This window comes from Galeopterus variegatus, unplaced genomic scaffold (genome assembly GCF_000696425.1).
Source record: "Galeopterus variegatus unplaced genomic scaffold, G_variegatus-3.0.2 Scaffold502, whole genome shotgun sequence".
Classification (NCBI taxonomy): domain Eukaryota; kingdom Metazoa; phylum Chordata; class Mammalia; order Dermoptera; family Cynocephalidae; genus Galeopterus; species Galeopterus variegatus.
Window position 1 is genome coordinate 289,078 of NW_007726613.1, and position 19,723 is coordinate 308,800.

The 19,723-nt window shown below is 49.2% G+C and overlaps 1 protein-coding gene across 1 annotated transcript in view; it reads right to left on the minus strand.

The window, feature by feature from the left end:
* Nucleotides 1-816: 816 nt before the first annotated feature.
* Nucleotides 817-19,723, minus strand: part of LOC103587911 (protocadherin gamma-A12) — a 70,840-nt gene continuing 51,933 nt past the window's right edge. The window contains exons 4-6 of the mRNA XM_008569473.1: nt 17,065-17,123; nt 8,005-8,093; nt 817-2,812 (exon numbers count right to left, since the gene is read on the minus strand). Coding sequence (XP_008567695.1) covers nt 2,586-2,812; nt 8,005-8,093; nt 17,065-17,123 — 375 coding nt within the window. The 3' untranslated portion in view covers nt 817-2,585. The remainder of the gene's footprint in view (nt 2,813-8,004; nt 8,094-17,064; nt 17,124-19,723) is intronic.

The following is a 19,723-nucleotide window of genomic DNA, read 5'->3' on the forward strand; positions in this document are numbered from 1 at the left end:
AAAGCACCGAGAGAGGAAGGGGGGAGGGCGAGCTGGGTCTGCGGACAATCCCACTTCCCGAACACCCTTTCAGTCCCCTTGACTCCCGCAAGAAAGGGGCGAGCCCTCCAGTCTTCGCTGCGGGGGAGGTGAGCGGAAAGGCGAATTCCAGATGGGGAAACTGAGACAAGCTACAGACTCGGCCCTCCGAGAATCACCTTCCGCATTCCCTCCCACTCCCGCGGTGTTCCCCAAACCCTTAGGCAGAGCGGGTGAGAGGGGACGAGCAAAAGACAGTCCCCGCTCCTCCAGCGAAGCCCTCCAGAGTGCTGGGGGGGAGGCAATTTTAGTGGGGAAAGGGCGGGAACTAAGGAAAAGTCGTCCGCCTCCTCCCCAGCGCGAGCCCGTCCCCGCCCGTGCCGGGGGCTCCTCTTCTGCCTGGAGACAGGCGCTTAGAACCATGACAGAGACAGCTGCAAGCATACAAGTGCACACATTCAATTGCACACTAACGCCGCACTCAAAACTCCCCACCCCCACAACAGACCCGCAAGCCGATTACACACAATGGTATACTGATCCACAAGCACACCCAGTTACTGTCAATCGCACATGTTACATAGGCACAGCGGTATTGCAAACATACACAGCCATATTGGAGTCACACTCACAGGCGGCAGCAACACACACAGGCCATTCAGAAACATCTAGACGCGCAATGACCCAAACAATAATCGTCTCCCGAGCCCTCTCTTCTTCCAGCAATACACTTCTCAGCTCATCACTTCATTCACACATGCCAGGAGCCTCCATCTCTTAACACAGAAACATTCAGCCTTTCAGAAGAAACCTTTTCGTTTATTTATTTTGAAGAAAAAAAGCCATATAAATATTAGAGTATAAAACTTGCGTGAGACACAGGAAGGGGGTGGGAGCTACGTGACTACGCGGAGAAGCGCTTATAGGAGTCAGTACGGGGGAGGGGGTCGCCGCAGCGCATGGACACAGCACAAAACACAGCACGGGCCGCCGCAGGCAGATTCAAGGACAGAGGGCTGCGCGGAGCCCGCCGCCCGCTGCCCACTCGCCATCACGTAAAAGCACACCGCACTACACTATTGGCTATTCTACACCGGCCGTAAGAGGGAGGGGGCTCTACACTACTGTAGGGACTGGGGTGGGGTTCTCTCGAAGCCCCGCTGGATGAACGGGAGCCCGGGGGCAGCTAGGGAAGAGCAATGGAAGTTCTATGCACAAGGAGGCACTGGGGGACTTTAACCAGGCTCTTGCCACTAGGGGGCGCACTGGGGGCCTGGGCAGTGGCCTTCACAGAGAAGAAATGGCACCTGGCAAGGTGAAGGACCAAAGCTTGAGGCGTGCAGAAGCCCTGTGAAGAAGCTTCATCCTGGGCTGAGACTTTCTGTCACTCTGGTCCCTGTTCCCAGGGACCAAGAATGGCCTAGCTGGCCCTCCCTCCTGCTGGGGCTCCACTGACCCTTCCACCACTGTTACCTCTGGAGTACCCACCACCCACAGAAGCCCCTCTGACCTCTCTGGGGGACCTGGTTCTAAACCCACTCAGAGCTTCCTTGGGCTGAAATGCCAGTTTAAATCCATTGGTCCTGGTAGCTCAGCCCAAAGCTGGCTGCCTAGGCTGAGCCCTATATGTGGAGGGTGGAGGGTCCAGCCTGGTGCTTGGTTTATGGCTGGAATTTGGGGATCTGGTCAGTACCACGGGGACGTACAGAGCCTCCTGCAAGACCCTGTTAACTGAAGGTCAAGCTTTGGTCATCTCCCCCATCCACATACATACACTTCCCTTCTTTATCTCACTACCCCATACTGTCCTGGAACATGCAATGGAGTCTCTTTTTGAGAAGGGGTTAGGTAAGTCACAGCATGCAATCAGAACATCCAACGATGAAAAAACAAAACAAAAGACCGGTCCCCAGGGTGTTGGGAAGAGGCTTGGTAGCAAAATGCCCTCCCTAAAGCCAGCAAACATCAGTAGCATGGGAATGGTGACCATGTCCCTCAAAACTTGAGCATTGGTCTCAGGCTCTGGAAGGAGGTGAAGGGACTGACACCAAACCATGCTTTGGGGGAAGATTGAGAATTGAAGGAGAGGCCAAGAGGTCAAGATGCCCTTCCAACTCTTCAGAACTATGACCTTTTTAGGTACCTCGACACCCCAACCACCTTACTAAAGAGAGAGGATCTACTGAAGAAGTGGGTGGGATAGGGAAGAGGGTGGCAGGGGATGGATGGGCCTGATTGATTTAGAAGATGAAGAAGTTCAGCTGTAACTGAAGGGGGTGTGACAAATGGTTCTTGGTGTCTACACTGACCCTACTATCCCCATGGGTACAGCAATTGATTGGACGGGGGTTCCCAGCAGAACTCCCTTTGCATATTCAACCCCCTGGGGGCAGACAGGGGGGGTGTTGACTGGGCACTTGTTTCTGTTTCCCAAGGGGGGCATGGCCTTGGCCCCTACCAGTATCCTGGGGGTGAGCCCTGAAATTCTGAGGCCTAGGTACAGGTAAGGAGAAGCTGGACTGGTTGGGGAGGGAGGCTGCCCTGTGGCTCTAGGCTTGGCCTCCACATTACTTTTTCTCCTTCTTGCCAGACTTCTTCTTATTGCCATTGCCACTTGCTGGGGCTTTGCCATCCCGCTTGCCAGCTGCGTTGGTCAGTGTGGCATTACTGCCAGGGATGTAGACATTCTGGCGATAGTCGGGCACATGCTGCAGAGTGAACTGGGGTCCATAGCGGGCACTCAAGCCCATGGTGCCGGCACCGCCTCCCAGGGTGGAGCTCCCGTCAGCAGCTTCTGCAGAGACAAAGGAAGATTAGACGGGGGCTGACTAGCCGGTTAGTTCAGTTGGTTAGAGAGCAGCCTTGTAACACCAAAGTCAAGGGTTCAGTTCCCTCTAGCAGTCAGCCATGAAAAAATTAAAAATAAGGAAATAAAGCAGAGGTGGGAGAAAATTTTTTTTTAAAAAGTGCAGATAACAGATGGGGGCTAAACTTAGGATCCTCAACAGTCACTCTTTTATACCAGAAACCATTAAGGAATGCCTGCAAAGCACCCTAGGCCCTGACCACAAGTTCTGGGAATCCAGTGGTCACTAAGTCAGTCTCTGTCCACAAGGAGTTGAGAGTAGAGGATGAGAGACTCTGGAGTAAGAAAGCCTAGATTTGATTCCTAGCTCTTTTTCTTACTGTGATCCTGGGCAAATCTACTTAACCTTCATATGCCATCTCAGTTTTCTGATCTGCAAAATGTGGATAATAATAGTATCCATGTCTTCTGGTTTTGGTGAAAGCTAAATAAGAAAATATATGTAAAGAACATAGAACAATGCGTGGTACATGGTAAGTGCTCAAAACATGTTAGCTAGTGTTACTCTCAGGGCTGAGACACCGGCTCCCAAATCCTTGCCGTAGTCCTTCTCAAGGTAGCCTCTGGCTTCCAAACCAGGCCATGGGCTCCTGAGAGCAGTGACCATGGTAGTACATACTCCTGTCCTTTTTCAACCAGTGCCTGGCACAGAGCAGGTACCCAGTAGTTCCATTATTAATTGGGGCTGGGGGGGCGGTGCTCTTCCAAGCATTCATTTCTTCACAGCATTTGACTGCCTATTCTCTGCCAGGCATTTTGCTAGATGTTTCACACGCGTGATCACTTCTAACCTCGACACATCAACCAGTGAGCTATGTGGTATTATCCCCACTTTACAAGGCTTAGAGAAGACAAAAGACTAGCCCAGGGCCTTACCAGACAGTGTGTTAGAGTGGGATTCAGGCCTAAACATATCCAAGTGCGTGCTGGAGGGTATAGTCACCACCAGCAGCAGCTTGGACCTTATCCCTACTCTGAGGGGAAGGGAGATGGAGAGAAGATGGATGAACTACATTCTGTGGAGCTGAGATGATGTTCCTGGGGACCAGACATCTTAGGTACAGTGTAGACATGGGCTCAGGGTGTCAGAACTAGGGACATCAGAGAGCACCTCCAGCCCAACTTCCCACTATGCAGAAAGAGGCCCAAAGGAGTCCACATTCTGGTCGTAGCTCAGCATCACCCGGGACCTTGTTTAAAATGCAGACTCTCAAAATATATGCACACTAAAGGTTGAGAAGCACAGAAGTACCTAGTTCACAGGGTTTTTGTGAGGATTAAATAAGATGTGCTTCATCCAGTGCCCAGCACTTGGTAGGTGCTCAGGACATGTTAGCTGCTGCTGCATCCTCATCACTGTGGTCATCGTCATAGGCACCATCATCCAGCGTGTCATCACTTCCACCCTGCACTCTCCCTGACTGGGTGGGGGTGGGAGAGGGGGAACAGGGAGTTCGACTCTTCAGGGCTCACTGCTGGAGGCCTGAAATCCTTGTGGCAGTGAGAGAGTTAAAGCCCCAGGAATGCCCAGCCCGGTCGGCTGGCCTGAGCATTTCCCTCCCAGCCTCCTCTGCACCCTCCCTAGACCAGGGAGCGGGTAGAGAGGGTGACTAAAGCTGGAGAGGCTGAGTAATGTTGGGACACCAACCAGAGATTGAGAAATGGAGAGACAGGAAATATTTTCAAAGCCGGCAGAAGAGGGGGAAGGGCATAAGAGAAGGGAGAGCCGAGATGCGCCTGGGCCCGCCTCCACGTGCCAGCGCTCAGGTTTCTACAGCCTCCATTTCAAGTCCCAGATCCCTGGAGCTGAGGGCCTCCTGGGGGCGGGGAAGAAGAGTGGCTGGGAGGGGGCAGCTGCCCACTTCCTTCTCTGCTTCCCCAGGCTGGCCCCTCCTCTGGCTCTTTCCTGCAGCTGACATTTCTCTGTTTTCCCTAATTAACTCAAGGAGGGAGCAGGGTCCTCGAGCGCCCCGCCCCCTCCCCGGGGCAGTCAGCCTCTTCCAGCCGGGGAATGGGAGCGGTGGGGGAAGGGGCCCAGATCTGGCTTCAAAGAGCCAGGATTCCAGAGTGATTTAGGGGCTAGAGGAGAGAACAGAGAGGCACCAGGAGGGAGGGAAGGAGGGAAGGGGGGAGGGGAGGAGAGAGAGAGAGAGAGAGAGAGAGAGAGAGAGAGAGAGAGAGAGAGAGAGAGCCGCATTTGCATCGTGCACACAAAAGAGAATGAGTAGGAAATGTGTAGAAACAGGGAGAAGGGAGGCAGAAACAGGAAGGGCTTGACTGAGCGACTAGAAGCCAGGCCCACCCACACGCCCCATGCACCCAAGCTCTCTGAAAAGCACCCCAAGTAGATGAAAATGACAAAGCCAGCCCCTGCCTACCTTTGTGGGGGGCCATGAAGTTGGGCTGGACCAGGAGGAAGAGAAGATGTGGAAATCCGAAGGGTAATAGAAAGAGACTGACACTAGAGTTCTGTCTGCTCAGCTCTGCCATTAAGGAGCTGTGTGACCTTGGCCAAGGCCCTGCATTGCTCAGGCCTCAGTTTCCCCATCTAAATCTGAGGGGAAGAAGCTGGATTGCCAGCTTTGACCCTCTTTAGAATCAATTCTCAAATGGCCCCTCCCTCTATACCCTCTTCTCTGCAAGGTTCACATTGGGCAAAGCTAAGGATTTTCTTAATCCAAGAAGAAAGAGATTTAGAAAAGCAGAAAGAAAGAACCTGGGCATCTTCTGGCCTGGAGGAGGTAGGGCTGATGCTTGCCTCCTCTCCTGTGCCAGCTGCTCCTCAGGGAAACCCAGCTCCCCAGCCCCATAACGTTCCCCCACCCCCTGTCCTCCCAACCCACCCCTGCCAGGGCTGAGGCAGCAACTCCAGTTTAGCCCAGGGAGGCCTGGTTAAGCTAGACCAGAGCTGGTTGAGCTGCAAACCAACCGCAGCCTCCTTGAACACACACCTCCCCACAAATGTTTATTTAAAAATCCTCCCAAGTGTCTGCTCTTACTCTCCCTCTTGCTTACCACCCCCCCGCCCACCCCCGCAGCCTGTCTGGGCTGGACTCCAGGAGGCTCTCTGGTTCCAGGGCTAGGATGTGGGTGTGAAAGTGAGAGCAGGGCCTGACCCCACCATCTCCACCCTCAGGGTCCCTTCCCCAGGGCCCAGGCTTAGTCTGGGGTCAGGCCCTGTGTGGGCCAGAGGGGTGAGCCTTGACAGGGGAGCATGACCTCCGCTCCAGGGGGAACTTCTTAGATGGTTTTGGGCTATAAATAATGATTTCATTTCTGTCTCTAACATCTGGATTTAGGCTAAAAAACCTGCTTCCTTGGCCTTAGGGCTCAAAGCCACAACAGCTAAATATACCTGTTTACTTCCCTCAAGAGCCGGACTTGGCATCTCCCCAGACTCAGCTGCCTGCCTCTTTCATAGTCAGTATCTGGCCTCTCGAATCACAGACCCACCAGACCTAGGACAGCTCTGCCCCTGTCATCTCTCCCTTCCTCTGTCCTTACATCAACCACAGGCCTGGCCCCACTTAACCTCACATACATCTGGGATAGGTTTGCCAGATTTAGCAAGTAAGAATACAGGGTGCCCAGTTAAATTTGAATTTCGGGTAAACAATAAGTAATTTTTTAGTATAGTATGTCTCATGCAATATTTGAGATCTACTTATGCTAAAACGGTATTTATTGTTTATCTGAAATTAAAATTTAACTGGGCCTCCTGTGTTTTATCTGAGAACCTTAATCTGGGAGAAAAATGCAAGGCATTAGGAGTTCAGCCTTTAGACCTATTTAGCTAAGAGGGAAACCAAGACTGGTACTAAAGGCAGACATTGTCACTGTAGTACAAAGGGCATGAACTTGGGAGTAGAGCTGGGTTAGAATTGCAGCTCTGCAGCTCAAAAGTGGAGGCCTTGGGGCAAGTGACTTTTCAGTTCTCTCATCTGTCAAATGTAAATAATCAGACCTGCCTTGCAGAGCTGTTGAGAGGATTAATTGACATAAGGCCCATAAAGTTTGTTTAACATGTGCCCAGAGTGATTATAGTGATTACTGTGATTTCACCTGGTTCTTTACCCACCAGACATGCTGGAGGGCAGGGCTGTCATTTCACTATATAAGGCCAGTGCCTTAATCCTCTGCCCGCCTCTCTATAAACCCAGGATTTATTGCTCCAGAAACTAGTCTTTATTAATAGTCATTATTCCAATTCTGCCTTCCACTCCCATTATAGGTCAATAAAATTAATAATTAATCTAGCACTATGTATTGTGCCCTTACTCTCTGCCAATCCTGTGCTGAAGGCCTTATATTTGGCCCTCACAACACCACACTGAGAGCTGTTACTATCATACCCATTTCATAGTAAGTGAAACTGAGGCCCGGAGGGCCTTAATAACTTACCTAAGGATTCACAGCTAAGTGGTGGCACCAGGATTTGAATCCAGATTGGCATGTCTCCAACACCTGTGCTCTTAAGTACTAATGATATTATTCTGCTTCCCTGCTCAGGCCTCTTGTGACTCTTCAGGGAAACAACCATTGGCTGAATCCCTATTACATGTGAGGCTCTTTGTTAGCCTGTGGGAAAACCAATATCCTGCTCCGGAGGTAGGAGCAGCAGAAAGAGGAGTCTTGCATAACTGTTCTCTGCTGGGAATGTCTACACCCACTCTCACTGCTTGTATGTGCCAGGCCCAGTGCCCTATGCTTTATGGTATCATTTTGTTTAATCCTCACAACAACCCTTTGGGGTCACTGTCCCCATTTTTTTGGCTGAGGAAACTGAGGTTTAGAGAGATTGAGCAAATGGATCGAAATCACAAGGATAGTAAGTGGCAGAGCTAGGACCTTATGCTGTCCCCTTCCAGAGCTAGACCTGTAATCACTACTTCCCACATCTCCTCAATAGATCTTTCCTTGTTCACTCCCCTCTGCACATCCCAGGACCCCCAATCCCTCTGCTGTTCCTTAACCTGGCTTTTATGTCCTGGAATCTTGGACTAGCTGAAAGATTTGGAGAAATCACATACATTGATACCCAGTCCGTGAGCATGGTGGCTATGGGATGCACCCTAGAACCCCAGATCTCCCATCCTACCACACACATTGGCACCACTTACCACTGGCGGAGGCCAAGATCATGGCTTGCAGCATCTCTGTGTCGAATTGGTTGTTGGGCCAGGTGCCAGTTTCATCGCCATTTTGGGAGCTGGGGAGAGAGCAGGATGGTGAGCACAGCCTTGCAGGGCAGCCCAGCTCTGCTCCTCTGGGCCTCTCCCGAGGTTCCCAAATCTAGTACCCTATCCCCACATCATGCCCAAGACCTCTCCCTTCAGCAACATAAGACGTGCTTATACAATCCTTCAGAAGCAGATCCCCACAAGCCAGTCCCCCAAACCAGCATTCTACTGTCTCAGATGCATTTAATAAACTGCACCCCACCCCCAATTCTGTGAGAGAGAGTGGCTTATTGTCACAGCAGGAGGGTGCAGGATGGGGGGGAAGGCCCTCTCCCAAGGACAGTGAAGGTGGGAAATGGGACAGAATGTCCCAGAGCTAGAGAAAAGGGTGAGAACCTAGAGAAAACCTAGGGGAAAATGTAGGAGGCCCCAAGAGACCCTGCAGCAGGGAGAAAGTAATTTCTAAAACTGAAATCTGATCACTTCAATGGCATGGCTTCTTAAACTCTCAGAATAAAATCCACAGGCACATAAAAACCTGCCCCTCCTATTTTACAAGAACACCCCAAGACCTGCTCTTAAACATTCTATCATCAAACATTTTCTGAGGCACTTTCCTATTCTTTGAGCTCTCTCTTGCTGTGGATCCTGGACAGATTCTGTTCCCTAGAATGCCAGTCCCCCAACCTTTGCCTTGGTAACGTGAATAAAATTTGTTAGAGGGGATCCGTAAACCCACCCAGGTAGGGTCAGATGCCTCTGCAGTGCTCCCACCCCTCATGCCTGCCCTTGGTGGCACTAGTCACACTGTGACTGCTGTTGTCCCTGTCTGCTCCTCCATCACTTGACCTCCTCTGTGAGGAGGGATGGTGTCTGCCTGCTTCCTGCTGAAGCACCTAGCACAAGCCCGAGGCCTGAGGCCCAGCACCCGGACCTAATTAAGACTATTGGAAGCTCTATGCATTGAAAAAACATGAAGGGATTCATTATTTTTAAAAATACTAAACTATAAATGACCCAAAAGAATTCCAACTCAATTTGAGTTTTTCCCACAGTGACAATTTCCATTCTTTTTTTGGAATTTTTAAGGATTCAATTTGGGGGCAGGGGGAAGCAGCCCTGGCGCACACACAAGCACACACACACACAGTCTGCACCATCTGGCACAAAAATGTCCCTGAATGAATGGGAAGAGGTTGGTAAGTAAAAAGAAGGATTTGGCACTAAGGTTGCAAGGCAGGACTTGAAGGCAGGAAAGTGTGTGTGTGTGTGTGTGTGTGTGTGTGTGTGTGTGTGTGTGTGTTTTGTCATGGTGGGTAAGCATAACCAAGGACATCTTTACAATTTTTCCTAGGTCTGTCCCTGCTTATGGTTTCCCCTGATCTGGGATTCTCATCCTCAAGTAGGTGAACTCAGTCTAAGGCTCAAGACAGAACGCACAGCTGCCGTGTGTCACCTCTACTCCCTCACAGTGAACATAGAGGTAGGGTTGGAGGGAATCTCCTTTCTCCCTCTCAACAGTGGGAAGAGCTAGAGTTTGATATCCATTTATTTAACAAATATTTATTGAGCAATTACTGTGTACCAGACACTGGGCTAGGTGCTGGGGTCATAGCTGTGGACGTGACAGAAATAGTCCATCTTTATGGTGTTCATGGTGCACATTGAGTCTGATATTAAATAATTACACAATAACTTAACTGCATTTGTGACAAGCGCCATGAAGGCAAAGAGCAGGGTACCAGAGGGTATAAGGAGAATCCTGACTTAATCGGGATTAAGGAGCTCAGTCAGTCTAGGCTTCCCAGAGGATAAGAGAGCAAATTTAAATCTGAAAAAATTATCCAGGTGACTTGCAGGAGAATGCCAGCAAACAAATATAGAAGGAATTATAGGATATCACTACTTTGTAACCACTGATGTAAAAACAGATCCAGACAAGGATCGTCAATGAATACTAAAATACTAAAATTGGGTGAAGTGTTGCCACACATCTCAAAGCATCACCCACAGATTACTTATCGATCACAAACACTTAAATTATAATACTTATAAAGGAGAGATCTGGGGATACCACTTTCAGCAAGTGAACAAATTTAGCAACTCTTTTATCAAATGGAAACTCACTTATCAAATGGAAAAAACTGACATTAAATGATTCCCAGTGTGACGTAGCGGGAAGTACACAACACACATGGAGTATTCTTATCAAGAGTGTTTGACCTGAATCTAAACATAAGACAAGAATCAGCAAATCCAGACTTCATGACGTTTTAAAAGACAACTGGCCTGGACTCTTTAAAAATATTTGTGTCATAAAAAATAAAAATAAAAAAAGTAGGGAGACTGTTCTAGATAAAAGGAAAGAGACATGGCAACCAAATGCAATTGATGTTCCTTGATTGAACTGCGGATTTTAAAAAACAGATTAAAAGGACATATTTGGAACATTTATGAAAATCTGCTAGTGGACTATATATTATTGTATAAACATTAGATTCCTCAAATGTGATAATTTCTTTATGGTTATGCTGGTGAGTGTTATTGTTCTTAGAAGACATATACTGAAGTATTTCAAATATTATGTCAGCAACTCACTTTCAAATGGTTCAAAAAAAAAGTGCGTGTGTTTGTGTGTGTAGAGAGAGAACGATAAAACAAATATGCAAAATATTAACAATTTATGAATCTAGGAAAAAAGAGTAAAGAGTATTTGGATGTTCATCATACTATTCTTTCAACTTTTCCATAGGTTCGAAACATTTCAAAACAAAAAGTTGAGGGGTAAAATTAGAGAGAGCTTTCCAGGCAGACGAAGTAACACGCCCCAAACCTCTGAAGCTGGAAGGAGCTTGGTGAGTTGAAAGGACAGAGAAGGTCAGTGTGGCCACCACAAGGGGAGGTGTTGATTTTGGTCTCATCCTAAGAGCTCTGGGAAGTCACTGAGGTGTTTAAAAAAGGGGATTGTCATGATCAGATTTAAGTATTTAAAGATCACTGTTGTCCCTGTGAAAGGACCAGGGGTGAGGGTTCCTCTGGGAGGACAGGAGCCCAGTGACGGGGCCTCAGCCACCTCTGTCTCCATGAAAATCAGGGAGTCCTTACTTCCAGCTTGACTGAGCTCTTTTTGGGCCTGAGGGCACAGGGCTGAGGTAGGTGGGCTCTGGCCCAGGTGACATGACCTAATGGGGATAAAGTAGGGGGAGGGGCAGCAGGGAGGAGAGCTTTGTGGCTGTGGGGGAACAACAGAAGTCAGACATCGGAGGTTAGGAAGATGCCTGGTTGGCTGTGGGCAGTGGTGTTGCAGGAATGAAGGTGAGTGGAAGGGTGGGCCTGAGAACCAGGATGGGCTGCACTGTAGAGAGGATTCTCAGGAAATGGTTTAAGGCTGGAGACCAAACAGGTGGGCAGACTTCCAGCTGGACAAGAGATGAGCGGAGGGGGAGAGACTTCTTTTTTAACCATTTACTAAGAGCTTCCTATCCTCTGGTACTAGGCTGACTTGGTAATACATCTATTATCTATTCCATCCTTAGAACCTCCCTGCAGGTAAGTGTTATGATCATCCCTGTTTTTTCAGCATTAGAAATCAGGGCTCAGAGAAATTGAGAGACTTTCCCAAAGTCACACAGCCAGTAACTGGCAGAGCTGCAAACTGAAAATAGGCCGCATATGATTCCAAAGCCCTTGATCTTACACATGCAGGGACTTAGAGAGGCCCTGCAGCCTCAGCAGTGGATTATAGGGGACTCTTCCAGGATTTGGAGAATAGTGAAAAATAAAAATGGAGGAGATGGACTACATTTAACTGACTATTTTCCAAACATCCACTATGTGCCAGTGTCTGTGACAGGTTCTAAGATTTAAAAGATGACAGATACAGTTTTTGCTCTAAGGAGTTTGTATTCTGGTGCGCTGGGTGTGTGTGTGTAAGGAAGTATCCAACAGGCTGGGCTATGATAAAATACTCCCTGCATCATGCTCTAAAAAAGTGAGAAATCTGGGAAAGTCACCCTGATAATAGCCTGTATTTAATTGTGTTAAAATGTAAATACATGTGTATTCTTTTTAATGTATCAGAAGAAAGCTTATTAGCCTTTAAATATATGTGTGAGCATGTCTATATGAGGGGCTATTATGCGACAATTAAATGATTTGAAGAATTTTTATTGACATGGGGAGATTCTCTGGATACATTGCAAAGAAGAAAAAAACAAAAACAAAAACAAAAAACCAGGCTATAATACTGATGGACAGTATGACCTCAATTACTATTTAAAAAAAGAAAAAGCAACCAGTAAGAAATATACCAGCTGACTCAAATAAAAGTTCTTGATATTCTAAATGTGAACAACTTTTTGAACAATTTAATTTAGGTGAATCAGACTTTTTTAAAAAAGAAGCTTGTGCATGTTGCTTGATTACACAAAGAAAAAAGGTTACAAAGATAATATAAATATGTTAATGATTCAATGAAATACAAGTACAAAATACAAAAATAGAAGGAAAACTTATACATTAAAGGAGCTTAAGAAACTTGAGACACTCAAACAAAAACAAAATTGTGGACCTTAAAAAGAAATCATCTGTTAAAGATAGTGAAGACTCAGATGAAATTATATGACTTCTGAGATTTGCTCCAAAACAGTCCAAGGGTTTTTCTATATCTACTGAGACTGTTTTAAAACTAACAAAATAATACAAGTGGGGGATGAGGATGGGGAAACAAGTGAAACAAGACAGGGCATTAGCTGAAGCTGGGTAGTGGGATCAGATAGGTTCATTATACCATTCTCTCTACTTTTCTATATATTTGAAATTTTCCATATTAAATAAAAAGTTAGTGGTGGTTCTCCTTAGGTTATGAAATTATGGGTGGTCTTTCTTTAAAAAAAAAAACCTTTTTTGGGGCCGGCCCGGTGGCGCAATGGATAGTGCGCCGCTTGGGAAGTGTGGCGGCCAATGGATAGTGCGCCGGTTGGGAAGTGTGGCGGCCAATGGATAGTGCGCCGGTTGGGAAGTGTGGCGGCCAATGGATAGTGCGCCGGTTGGGAAGTGTGGCGGCCAATGGATAGTGCGCCGGTTGGGAAGTGTGGCGGCCAATGGATAGTGCGCCGGTTGGGAAGTGTGGCGGCCAACACTGAGGGTTGCGATCCGTTGCCGGACACGGAAAAAGACAAAAAAAAAAAAAAAACAAAAAACCCTTTTTTTCTACTTCTCATGTTTCTATTATGAGCATGTATTATTTTACAAGTGGGAAAAAAATTAAGTTGCTGTTTGTTTGTTGAATGACTGCCCAAACTGAGAGAGAGCAGGGCTGTGTCTTTCAGAAGAGGAGGAGTGGAAAGGGATCCAGAGCTGGGGAATGGTGGTGTGGAGCCATCAAAGTAGAACAGGGTGGGGACCAGGGGAAGCCAGATGGAGACTCTCTCCTCAGTGCAGAGGCTGAGAACAGCCTGAGAAGGGAGAAAAGGCTTGCTGGGCTTAGAGCTTGGGACAATTGCTGCTGGGATCAGAAGCCAGGAGGATGACCTCAGAAGGCATAGTGAGTGGTAAGGAGGAGGAGCACTTGGCAGGCGGGGACTTCAGAATGTGAGTCTTGGGCTGGCCAGTTAGCTCAGTTGGTTAGAGTGCAGCCTTATAACCCCAAGGTCGCAGGTTCAGATCCTCCTCCCCACTGCCATACCCCCGACACCCCACTCCCATGCTGGCCAGTTGCCAAAAAAAAAAAAAAGAAAAGAAAATTCCTCACAACAGAATGTGAGTCTTTTTCCCTATTGTCTAGGCAGTGTGACCCACACTGCTGGCTTGAACTTGAAGCAGGTTTCCTGAAGAACTCAACACTAGTCCTGCTCTGAACCTGGTATCCTGACCAGCCTGGGCTGGAGGGCAGTGGGGGAGACAGTGGGGAGGGACTGGGGCAGAGAAGAGGAGGAGGGCTGGAACCCAGGTTATTATGAATAAGAGAAATCTCCCCTTCTATCCCCTCATTCCAATTTACTCATCAGAATGGCAGCAAAGAGAAAACTCCTGTCATTCTGTTGATGCTGAGAGGCTGCACTGCAGGGCCTTTGCATATGCTCTTCCCTCCATCTGCAATGCTCTTGCTTCTTTTCTTCAGCTGGTTAATTTGTACTCGTCCTTCAAATATCAGCACAACCGTATTTCCTTCTGGATGTCCTCCTGCTTCCTGACCAGGTCAAATCCCTATTATATGCTCTCATCACCAGGTACTGCTCTTCATAACACTCATGATAGCTGCAATCTTACATTTATTTTTGTGATTATTTGGTTAATATTTGTCTCCCTCAATACACTGTGAACTTTCCAAGAACAGGGACTATGTCTGTTTTATATCTCCCATAGCTAGAATACTACCTGACCTGCAGAGACTGCTTACTATTAGCTGAATGAATAAAGGAGGGAAGTTGAAGTTGCTGCACTGGACCCTAAGATTTCACCTTGGCTACTTCGGAGCTGAATCAGACATGCTTGTCCCATTTCCTGCAAGTTAGCTAAGGAAGCAAGAGCTCCTAAGCCTTTTCTGTCTCGCCAAGATCTCCCACATGTATTCCAGGCCACTAAGCCTCTCATTTGATGAAAAACAACAAAAGGCACATGACAGGCAATTGATGGGTATTCCAGGTATAGCAGTGAATTCTGCTTCAGGGACAGTGTATGGCCTGAGGAGGGAGTAGGTAGAAGGAACACAAATTTCCCAATATTTCTCATAGCCTCAGCTCAAATGTCACCTCCTCCTGGAAGCCTTCCCTGATCCCCCTCCCCCATTAGACTCACATTACCCTCTTCTCAGCACTTACTATGGTTTGTAACTAGATTTTTTTGAATGGATTTGTCATCAGTTTTCTGTCTCTTCTGCTGGCCTGGATCATGTTCAAGGATCGTGTCTGCTTGTTCACTTTTTTTTTTTTCCTTTGGCAGCTTTCCAGTACATGGATCTGAACCCTTGACCTTGGTGGTACAAGACTGTACTCTAACCAACTGAGCTAACTGACCAGTCTCTGCTTGTTCACTCTTATAGCCCAGTGTTTAGCACAGGGCCTGGATCATAGTACATGCTCTATAAATGTTTGTTGAATGAATGAATTAATGAATACATGAGCAACTTAATGGATAACCCATGGGAAGGTTGGCAATGCCTACAGGGAGAAGGGATACAGTTGGGGTCAAAGGAGGAACAGGGCATTCTAAGCCTTCCGCTTTGCTGCCTTTTAGGGGCCTTCTAAGAAGTGTTTTGCATTTCTGAAACCCATGACAGGACTGTGCATGCCCTGGAGCTGGAATCTCAGCCTTACACCAAGGTCTCCTGCATCCTTGTTGCAGGGAGGGCATGATTGTTGGAGAAGGGAAGCGAGGAAGCCCAGAAGCTCAGCATCTGTGACATCTGGGTAAATGTGGACAGTAAGTGACTGACCCATCGAGGAGGTGGCAGGGAGAGGGGAGGCAGCCCAAGCTCCTGCCTCTCTCCCTGGGCTTCTTGACTCCTCCAGACTCTGGACTTCTAACAGGGAAGCCTGGCCCAGAGCCCATCCCACTCCCCTCAGACCAACTGAAAGTCTTTCTGCTGAAGTTCCCCCCACTTGCCCACAGGGGGTTCCTGTCTCAGCAGGAATTCATACTGGATAGAAATGAGCAGCTGGGGAGCCTGGATGGGAGGGTGTGGTGTGGAGAGCAGCGATCAAAGGCTCTGTGTGTGAGGGACAGGGAGAGGGAGAGAGGGGTGGTGTGTGTGCGGTGGTTGCAGGGGCGGAGGGGATGCATGTGTGTCCTGGCTTGCCCACAAGTACAAAGAAATGAGAGACAGAGGCAGGGGCTCAAAGAAAAAGAATAAAAGAGAAACACAGAGATAAAGAAAAAGTAATAGAGAAAGAGACTTAAAGAGGCAGACAGACGACAGAAAGAGAGATACACAGAAAGAGTCAGAGATAGAGAAAGAGACACAGTGAGGCTGAGAACAGAGAAGAAAACAGAATTAGTGAGAGACAGAAACAAAGAGACTGGAGACAAGAACACAGGACACTAGGAAATGATGACAGACAGAGAGACAGAAAAGAGGTCTAGGACAAGGACAGGAAGGCAGAGACAGAGAGAAAAGGAGAAATAGAGACTGAAACTAAGAAAGAGTCACATTTATTCATTCATTCCACATTTATTGACACCTACACCATGGCAGGCACAGTGTGAGGCACAGATCAATGCAAATTGACACAAATTGTAGGGACCAAGATGCAGCAATAAAGACAGAAACTGAGACAGAGACCGAGAAAGAGGCCGAGATTGCAAACTGAGATAGACACTGAGGGAAAGAGGCAGAAGTAAGAGAGTGGCAGAGACCCAGACTTGAGAAAAAGGGGGCAGAAACAAGAGGCCCTCAGGCAGAGCAGGCATGTCAAGGGGAGGTCAGACAGCAGCTGGAGGAGGAGCAGGATGAGGGAGACCTGCCCCTAGCCCTCCCTAGGGCAGCCTTCCCTCCTCAGTCCCGTCTCTAGCTGTGCTGTCTCCACAGCAGCCTGAGCTCCATCCCCTCTGCCTCTGCTCTTTCTTGCAGGCTTGGAGGAGACTCTGCTGACAGCCTCCTCGTGCCCCTCCTCCTGTCCCACCCCAGGTCAGGATGAAGCCCGGCTCCATGGAGGAGGGGGATGTAGGCAGTAGATGGGTACAAGGAGCCTCCTCTCCATGCAGAGACCAGCTTAAGCCCATCCTCTGGTCCCACACAGCCCTCAGGAGTTAGGAAAAGGTGTGTGTCCTGGGCAGAAGGGAGGAATAAGTATGTGAATTGAGCTTCCAAAATAGTTAGGGCAGGTGCCTCTTCCTTCCGAGGTCTGTGTGCAGGACACCGATATACCAGAACCTCCATGAAATCTCAAACTGAGGGAAGAAACCATCTGCAACAAATGCAGAGCCCTCCCCCCATCTCCTCCCACGTCATCACTGAAAATGCCGCAGAGAAGAGGGTGGGCTGGAGAATCAGTCACCTACCCGCTGGTGCCGGGTCTCTGGGCCTGAGAGAAACGCCAGTCCGTGTTGGGTGGGGCTTGCTGCGGAGAAAACAGAGGAAAAGGAGCTGAGTACCCGCAAGAAGTCAGGATGTCACCTGAGCCCCTGGGGGTGGGCCTGAAGAGAAGGAGGGGAATGGGCACAGAGAAGAAAATGGGATAAGATGGAGGAGGGGTAGACTCGCCTCCAAAGGCAAAATGCACCTCAGGCCTCAGAGATCTGAGGTACCAGAGACAAAGAGAGAAAATAACATTTCATCTGACCACAGTGAACAAGCCCAGATTCCTTTGCTGAAGAAATGGCCCCTTCTTCCCTGCTCCCAGACTCAGAACTTTGAGCCAAAATTCAAAGACTGAAAGTGTCTTCTGTGGAATGGGGCAGGGCAGGAGGGGAAGAGGTTGTGCAGAGAAGGACCCCAGAAGTGGCAGAGGAAGCTTTTAGATGAGAATTCCACCAGCACTAGAATGAATTTATTCAGCTCCTCAACTGGGAACAAAGCATCCTCTGCAGCAAGATGGCTGCTGCTCTGGGTAACCCTTTTTGTGCCACGTTGTGCAGTGACACATTCAGAGGGACACATCCTCCAGACCCTTGGCTCTCAAGGATCTCTTCCCACACTTAAATACATTATTAATTTAGGAGTCATGCCAGACTGGGCCTTTGCAGGGCATCCAAGCCCCAGGAAACCTCTCACCCCCAGAACTCTGTGCCAGACAATGGCCTGTGACTGAGGAGGAGAGAACAAGGCTGCTCTGTCTGGGACAGAGAAAATGGCTGGGATGGAGCCCAGAAGGATCAAGCTCCCACAGCCTCCAAGCTGAGCCAGCTAATTCTCTAGCGCTCCCAAGGAGCTGATCTGTAGCTGTCTCCCACCTGGCCAAAGGTGTAGCACTTTGGCCAGTCACTTCACTCCCAGTCTTTCCAGGGGGTGTGTTGTCCCATCACACACTCTCATGGAGCATTCCTAGAACTATCTCCTCACTGGTTCTGGGGTGTGTTGGTAATTAATTCTCATACTTGCTCCCAGGATCAGAGTGTGAGCATCTCAGATTATACTGGGGAGAAGGAAGACCTAGGACTGCCAATGACTCACCCTAAGGCTCACAAGTGGCTGTGATGTGAGCAGAACCCAGAAACCTAGCATCCCAGGTGCATCAGGAGTCACCAGCACCACTGCGGGGCTGCTGTGGGGTAGGACACAGGGATGCCCAGCCCTCAGCCACTGTATTTGTAGACACAGCAGAATCTACATAGACATGCAGGGACCATGACTGGAGGAAAAGGAGCTGGGAGAAACTCACAATCTACCCAAGGAAAGTGGCAGGACCAAGTTTGCTCAGAGAGGGCTGCTATCGGGGATGAGGAGCCCTAGAAGACTTTTCTCCACACGTAAGGTCCTAAAAGGGAAAGAACCCCAACCTTGCCCCATCCCAGCAGATGCAAACCGTCTGTCCTGTCCTTCAGCTTTGTAAGTTCCAAGTAATTAAAAGCACAAATTTTAGAGTTAGACAGACCTGGGTTAGACTCTTTATCACTTGCTCTGTGAACTTGAGGAAGTCATTTGACCTCTGTGAAACTGTTATAAGATGGGAATGCTAGTATCTATCCGACAACAGTGGTGGGAAGGGCAAATGGGATGATGTGGTTTTCAAAGGAGGTATATAGTAAGGTTCTCTCAATCAGCTATCAGTCACGTGGGAGTGTTTTTCAAAATATAATTCTGATTCAGTAGGGGCAGAGTTAGGCATAGATATATTTTGAATAAAAGCTCCTGGGGTTGTGGAAACAGGGAACCAAATCCTTAGGCTTTAGTGTTACAAGGCTGGCTCTAACCATCTGAGCTAACCGGTCAGCCCAACCTGTGCTTTTTACTATAAAGTTTCCCCACATATGAGGGCACCCTGGCAACCAGCAGACGCTGTGGCTTTCCATCAGCCAAAGGAGGAAGGATTTGCCGGAGTCTCAGATACTTTGGTCACCCCCAAAACCCTGACCCTATATCTCTGGGTATATTGTGGTCGCGACGGAGCCAAAAAGCCTATCTCTGAGCGTCCAGAGCCCGGGTGCTCCAGGCTCCCACTTCCTGCAGGAGGGAGGGGTCGCTGATGCCGCTAAAGTCCCAGGCCTCCTGTCCCATGGAGGTTCGCTCACTCGCCTCAGGCTGGCTGGCCCCTGCTGCGCCTCATGCCACAGGGCAGCTCTGTCCACCAGCCTGCCCCAGGCTGCTGCAATAGGGACCGCCGCCCTCAGCATGGATCCCCGGGCCCAGCAGGACCAGCCGGCCTGCGGGTCATAGAGTCCCGCCCGCCCCGCGCCTAGAGCGGCCTGAGTCGGGCCAGTGCCCCGCGCGCCGCAGCACAGCTCAGGCCCGGAGTCAACAGCGTCCAGCCCGGGGTGCGAGTGGCAGGGGCAGGAGGAGCCTCCAGAGTTCTCGCCTGGCCCTGGGCGGCCGCGACCTGGGACCTTCACCAGGGCGCGCACAGCCAGCGAAGAGTGCCTCTGAGGCCGGCGGAGGGGAGCAGTGAGTGGGCCCCGCACAGCCCGTGTAAAGCTGGCAGCGAGCGGCCGGCAGTGAACCCCGGTGTGCGCACGAGCCCAAGTGCGAGGTGCGTGTGCGCGCGCACGCGTGTGCCCCGTGGGT